A 7,349-nucleotide genomic window follows, 5' to 3' on the forward strand; every position below is an offset into this window, starting at 1 on the left:
TATATATATATATATATATATATATATATATATGTGCCACTTAACCCAATAATTTTAGTAGCTGGTATCTCAGTAGTGCAAACCTTAATTTCATTTACTAGCTTTTTCAAGCCAAAATTAACATAAATAAATAAATAAATAAAAAAGTTCACATCTCACAGAGATACATCTCATAAGATGTAAAATCTGCATTGTATGGTCAAAAACATCAATGAAATCAGTATACTTGATTTCATTTTACAATTAATAAATGAAGGCATTGAAGAAAGGTGCTATGAAAGATTAAAAATAAAACATTCAATGTTTTGTGTCCATATTTCATCAGTTTGTCATGCTGCTATTATCTAATTTTTTCATCTTATTTCTGCTACACTATTATTTTCGGGTCTTAACAGAGCATAAAACAGATTTGAGATAGAAATAACTGGTCTATATGATGCAGACAAATTATGTATGCCATCTAATCAATACGTTTACCTAAAAAAACATAACTTTCTTTTTTGGGTGAAAATTCCATTAGAAAAAACAGACAATGATCAACCTACAGCAGCATTCTCACAGAGACTACTTTTCCTTTCAAGAATAGAGAAACTAAAGTTAGATATCTCAAGTTTCAAGAGCTGAATGGGGTTGAAGTGCCATTACTTTATTTGTAACACTGGACTGAAAAGCATTTTAATGGAATCCATGCAGTTTCATTCCAGACTACATCATTTGGCTTCCAGAGTGGAGCCAACCTTTTCTGTTACAGAATCACACAGAGTTTGGATGTCTGCTGTGCTGATCTGTTCACTTTGGGTCGTTCCTTTTCATTTGGTCCATCTTTCTGTGCGTTAGCAGCAGGCTTGTTGTCAACAGCTCGTCTCGTCTGAGCCCGATGCAGTAGAATTCGATAGACTCCAGTGATGGAGCTCCTGCAGTCTTTCCCCTGGTTGTTGAGGATGTGCTCTGAAGTGATTCCTAGCGTTTCTAGAGCTGCTTTTACCTCCAGCTCCTCCTCCAGCAGTTCACATGGATCACTCTCAGCTAGATAGGAAGGGTCCAGTTTAAATGGCTCCATGGCACATGGGAATTCCACTGGGAGCAGCCACTCACAGCCCATCATCTGCTCCACTGTGTAGCGATTAGCTGGTACCTGCTGGAGGATCCCTCTGATGAGCCTCTGGCACGCCTCTGGCACCCAAATGGGCATTGTGTAGGTCCCCTCCATGATGCATTGCTTCAGTTTGGCCACAGTTGCTGCTCTGAATGGCATGGTGCATGTAACCATAAAAAACAGCATCACCCCAAGGGCCCAGATATCTACAAAAGCTCCAACATAATTCACATCCCGAAAGAGTTCTGGTGCAGCATAAGGTGGAGAGCCACAGAACGTGCTGAGCCTCTCATTGTGGTGGGTCTGCGTGCTAAATCCGAAGTCTCCCACTTTGACGCAGGTGTCGCTGGTGTAGAAAACATTTTCGGCCTTCAAGTCACGGTGGACGATGTTGTTTTCATGCTGTGAAAGATCAAAAGAAAAGATTTATCAAGTGCCAGCTTTGGAAAGATTGACTTGATACTTTTGTTAAGAGAACAAATTGACACATTCAAGCCTAGTATCAGTGTTAAGACTGTATTTTAAATAATTCTCAATTAAGACATTTACATGAAATAATTTTAAGCAAGCCTACTCATATCTACTTCTCCATTATAATCTGATATGCACTGACCATGTGTTTGACAGCAGAAAGGATCTGAGCAAAGACGTTCTTGCTTTCAGAATCAGAAAGTCTTCCTTCTGTAATGATCTTTGTGTAGAGCTCCCCTCCACTTGCATACTCCATCACTAAATATAACCGTGACAACGTCTCCACCACCTAAACAGGACAATGACATGTCAAAACAAACAACACTGGACGTTGTCTAGTCTTTGTGATCACCGAGTCAAATTTAGGCGTACCTCATAGAGGCGTATGATGTTGTGGTGGTGCAATTTTTCCATGCTCGAGATCTCTCTGGAAAGCAGCCACTGAGTTTTCTGATCCAGCCTGGTTTTGTCTAAGATCTTAATGGCCACTTTGTCTGGTGATATCAAAGAAGAAATTTATGAGCAGAGGCATGACACCCTTAAAGTGTCCTGTTATTTTTAAATCGTCACTTTACAATATAAAAGCTAATTTTAAAAATTGCATGTGTAAGTCACCTATAAAATAAAACATTTATTATATTGGTTTTTATTTAAATCTTTATAAATAGTAAAATATGATAAGACTGAAACAGCAAACTGACAGCTCTAATTAATATGATGGAAGATTAGCTGCCCTCAGAAACCACTATTCTTGATTATGTCCTTACAGGGGGTGAAGTTACACTTTAAACACAATCTTCAAATTAAATTAGATTTTCTATATTTCACTTTTCATACAATAGGTCTCTAACTCTACACAGGTGAGTTAAAAATGGTCAAGACTCAATACAACATTCAAGAGAATGCTGATTAAATTTAAAAAATATCTAAATACTCAATAAATATTCAAGTTGACCAATTGAGATCTTAACTGTACGCCTTTAAATCATTTATGGACATGCACTAAACAGTTCTCAGGTGACTGAATGCAGAAAAGTTCTTAAGTAGCAAAATGGTGTTGAGATATCTAATTGTGTTTGAGTATGCATTATTAAGGCTGGTATTAGGCTCTGTTTCAGCTGCAGCATAGATGTCAAGAGGAACATTCAAAATGTGTTGCAGCTCATATGCAATAGTTTCTGACTATGTTATTATGTTTCCTTACACGTAAAACAAATTTGCATAATAAAGAAGCCAAAAAATAGCTAAAGAAGTAAACCTTAAGCATAGATTGTACACAAACTAACTGAGTTACCCACTAATTTCTTTCTTTGTCTAGTCTTTGATGAGGCTAGCTATCTCTAAGAAAACCTGAGAACTCTAATCAATCCCTCTGGCCAAGGGCATCAGACAGTCTGCATCTATGTAGCTGAATCAGCCCGGTGGCCAGGCACACAGTGCCTTGTTAGTGAATCGCTATAAAACAATGCACTTTTTGGAGTTTCAGACTATTGATGTAAACTCTATATCAGCACACACACACACACACACACACACACATTTGATTCCTTTCAGGAATAATTAATATTTCAATATCTACCCTGGATTCTTACAGTTTTAAATTATGCCATTTCATTATGGAATTTTACCAATGTTTAAAAAAAAATGCATTGTTCAGTCACATGGCATTTGGAGGGCTGGTTGTACCTTTGGTGAGAGCATGAATTCCTAGTTTGACATGGGAGAAATTTCCACTGCCAAGCTGCCCCGCACTTATCTTGTAGAAGGCAATTCTTCGACCTAGTGTCAGCTCACGGACCATCCTGTGACCAGATTACAAAACAGTAATTGTGACAATAATATTTTACATGATTTACTATAGCAAAACCACATCAGATAGAGAGAAACAAGAATGCTAGTAGAGAATCATCTCCTATAACTAAATTATGGGGGGGGGGGGGGGGGGGAGATCCCCCACGCCTCCCTTTCATCCTGGCACATATCCAGATTGAGCCTTTCCAATGCAGTGAGGTGGCGGACAGTGGCCCCCTCATCGTCTGTGTTGATGTCCGAGCTGTCTTGGCGGCTCAACCTTTGGTAACCAGTAACTGCAACTGTGCCACTAGAAGTACTTCCTACAGAGTCCCTGTTAGATCCTCTGCCATCTGCTGCTGTAACGGAGCTGTTGCTGATGACTCCTGTTGTCCCAGCCTGGGCCTCAGTCCCATTAGGGTTGCTCTCAGAAGGGCAGACATCAGTCATCCTTTTAGGCACGTTCTGGGTGGAGTTGGTCTTACGCTATGGAGAGGATTGATGCAGAGCTGAATGAAAATAAAAAGCAGTTGTTTAAGGACCTTTCATATTACATTTGAAAATCTATAAATCTTAATATCAAAAGTGTTCTAATAGTTTAATTTCAATTCAATTCAAAAATACTTTATTAATCACAAAGGGAAATTATTTGTTGTTGTAACTAGTTATCCTCATTTCATTAAGAGATGTTATAGATGCTGATGGCTGTAGGCAGGAAGTATCTCTTGTAAAGGTCCATCCCACAGTGGATCTTAAGAAACTGGCTGCATATGCCGTCCGATCCGTCCACTCAGACTTGACTGGCCTCTTGGTTCCCCCGGGCCGTAGGGCTGCCCTAATGCCGGGCAGAACTCCTCCTGGAGCCTCTCCTCCCAGCAGTCTGCTGAGCTCCTCGTCGCCGCAGACGGACAACTGTAGGTGCCGAGGGATGATCCGGTCCTTCCTCTGTCATGACCCGTGTTTCCTGCTGGCTCCAGGATCTCGGTGGTCAGGCACTCGAGCACAGCTGGCAGGTTGATGAGAATGCGTCCACAGAACATACTTTCAACTCATTTGAGATTTGGAGCTGTGGTTGAGATATTATTTGAGCTTTTGAGATGTTAATCAGCTGCTGTTGGTTGTAGAAAACTGCATTGTTGCCATGGTTACGCATCATAACAAATGTTCAAAACCAAAAAAGTCTCAGCAAAAATCCCTCCAGCTTCACAACTTCCAATACCAGAGGAAACATTCATAAAAAAAAATGTGATTTACATCCAGAAAAAGAGGAATTAAAGTTTCCAAAAGCAAAATCTCAAAATGAATGTAACAGAGCTGCTCCAACATGCAGCCACCTTGAGCGGCGCAATTCTAGAATTTAAGCTCAATTAAATACCAGATTAATAATACACAGACTTACCTTTGCCGTAAATCTAAAAGAAAACAGAATTGTTTCCTAATCCCCAACATGTACACAACTATAACATTACCTTACACAAACAAGTAACAAACAATGCAAACTTCGCTGGATAAAAATTCTGAACATAAGCAATACCACAATTATTTAAAAAAAAAAAAAAGTTAAACAAAATGACTGTGTTAAATGAAAGACCCAGTGTTAAATTTGATACCAAACAAAAGTGTGACACAAAAAATGGACTTACCTTCAGATGTTAGCTATTTACAAGATAAAGTCCTTTTGAATTCCTCCTTGTCCAAACACCACTGCTGTTTAGACAAATGAGTACATTACAAATGACTTTTACTGTATTTTAAACGAATATCCCAACTTCTATCCACGCCTAAAGATCAAGTTGAGGCTTCATCCAAAATATCCCCAGTACAATCCAGCAAGAGATGGCCATAACTGAATCTTCTGATCAGTTTGTCCTCGGAGGCTTAAAGCTGTTGTCCCGTTGTTGCATTTTCCAAATATCCGCTTGTGGCATTGTTTCGTTGTTGTATTTTTTTGAATTTCCACTTCTTGCATTTTTTGAATTTCCATTTCTTCTTACTTTCTGCTGCTGAACAAAAAGACGATGAGTGTAGAGATCCACTGAAGCATGTTTTATCTGATTCATGCTCACCGTTGTTGGTGGGAGCTTTAACAGACTCTTTGGATGTTGCAGGGTATTAATAGGCCACAGGGTGAGGAGGAGGGAAGAGGAGAAGGATGAGGGACGTTAAAAGAAAGAGATTGAACCATGAGGAGGGGCAGCCATGGGGTGACTGGCAGGGCAGCCTGCAAAAAAAAAAAAAAAAAAAATCACACACAAAAAAAGCTAAAATTAAAAATGACATATTTTAAAATTGTATACAGTATTGCTATTTATGACTGTTGTTTTTAAATTTCAGCAGCTTTAATATATTATTATATGTTTATGCTTTTTTATTCTCTACCTATAAGGATATCAAAATGAATTTTGTAACAAGCACTGTTGAAAACATACATACACCTCATAGAAAACATTGAGTTTGTCTGCACAACTCAAAAAGTTTGCCTATTCAATCTGCACTTCAATGGCCGCTGATCCTCTTCGTAAATCTTAATGAATGTAGTGCTCTTACAGGGATTCAGTGTTGCTATGGAAGCCAGAGTAAACAAATCTAAGATGTCTTTATAGAACAAAGATACTTAGAATCTGAAATACTTGCATAACCATTTCTATTTCAAACGCAGCGTATGAGGGATACTTGTCAGTCCATCTTTTGTATTTGTTATGTTTACAGTTGTACAAGGTTGTAATGGCATGTATGTAGGTGATAACTGCATGGTGTTCTAAGAGCAAAACTCTAACAATGTCCCATGAGAGAGAGAGAGCGGGCGAGAAAGAGAGAGAGAGAAAATCTGCAGTGAAAATGAATCATGATGCAAAATAAAAGTCTCTAAATAATAATGTTAAAAAAATATATATTTTTTTTTATTTACTTGGGTTATGTGTTTTAACATTTCAGCTTTTCAGAATTGCAAACAGACCTAAATTTAGCTTAAATTTGATGCATTTCTCTTTGTATATTAGTGAAACATGAATTATTCAATAACAACATCAATGCATGCTAAAGAGTGGAGTGGAATAGAAACTAAACACTAATTACTTTGCATCAATTTTATTAACAATAAGCTATTTCCAGATAAGGACATTTACACTTATTGCATTACAGCTTTTATACAAAATTATGCATTATTACATCCCAATAGGGAAATCAAACATAAATTACCTTAGCGGGACAGTAGTACAAATTACTTTGTAATAAAAGTACTTTTATTTACTACTAATTAAATTATTGATTTAGGAAAAAAGGACAAAACTCAATCTAACAAGGTTGAGTCCGTTCTTCTGGACAGATTTTTTGTTGAAATGTTTCATCTTTTATCCTCAAGATTTCTTCAGTCTGAGGAGCTGCAAGCAAACTCAGTCTTTTAAGCAGCACATTCACATAGTGGATCAACCAGTTTGCTGGTGACAGTCAAAACTAGTTGTTCACATGAAAAGGAGGACCATCAACCTAATGATCCGAAGGCCGCTTACTATTCACAGCGATCCTCGTAATAACAGCATTGTAAGAGGGTGACGCCCCTGTTTAACGATGGAAGGGTTTTCATCACAAAGATGGCTTCCTTTATGCCACTGTCAAACCAACATTCCTCTCTATCATGGATGTGCACATCTTCATCCCTGAAAGAGTGACCACTGGCCTGCAGATGACTGTAGACCACAGAGTCCTGGCCTGATGATGTTCACAAACAAACATTATCCGTCCATCATTAAACAGGGGTGGAGACCTCTGTGTTCAACTGTCACCCTATTACAATGCTGTTATTGCAAGTATCCATTAGCCCTCTGAGAATAGTAAGCGGCCATCAGGGAACTAACAATCAGTCATTAGCCTGACTGTCCTCCTTTTGCACATCTTCCAAGCTCTGGTCAATGACATCTTACGTGACTTTCCAAGCTTATTTGTATTCATCTATCTGAATGACATACTGTTCTACTCCAAGGACCCCCGGCAG

At 38.5% G+C, this 7,349-nt stretch overlaps 1 protein-coding gene across 1 annotated transcript; it reads right to left on the reverse strand.

Moving 5' to 3' along the window:
- Positions 1 to 745: 745 nt before the first annotated feature.
- nim1ka (NIM1 serine/threonine protein kinase a) lies at positions 746 to 3,837 on the reverse strand. Its single transcript, XM_037680330.1, has 5 exons — positions 3,525 to 3,837; positions 3,254 to 3,369; positions 1,940 to 2,061; positions 1,710 to 1,856; positions 746 to 1,498 (listed from the first exon to the last, which is right to left on the reverse strand). The coding sequence occupies exons 1-5, from the start codon at positions 3,806 to 3,808 to the stop codon at positions 746 to 748; spliced, it is 1,422 nt and encodes a 473-aa protein (XP_037536258.1). The 5' UTR covers positions 3,809 to 3,837.
- Between the last annotated feature and the right edge of the window lie 3,512 nt (positions 3,838 to 7,349).

Source organism: Nematolebias whitei, chromosome 8 (assembly GCF_014905685.2).
Source record: "Nematolebias whitei isolate Nwh7 chromosome 8, NemWhi1, whole genome shotgun sequence".
In the NCBI taxonomy this organism is placed as follows: Eukaryota; Metazoa; Chordata; class Actinopteri; order Cyprinodontiformes; family Rivulidae; genus Nematolebias; species Nematolebias whitei.

Excerpts from the sequence above, each read along its gene's own strand:
- nim1ka (XM_037680330.1), bottom strand. The coding sequence starts at position 3,808 with ATGACTGATGTCTGCCCTTCTGAGAGCAACCCTAATGGGACTGAGGCC. Across the intron at positions 1,857-1,939 it reads ACATCATACGCCTCTATGAG|GTGGTGGAGACGTTGTCACG; the intron begins GTACGCCTAAAT and ends TGTCCTGTTTAG. Across the intron at positions 1,499-1,709 it reads TTTCTGCTGTCAAACACATG|CATGAAAACAACATCGTCCA; the intron begins GTCAGTGCATAT and ends GATCTTTCACAG.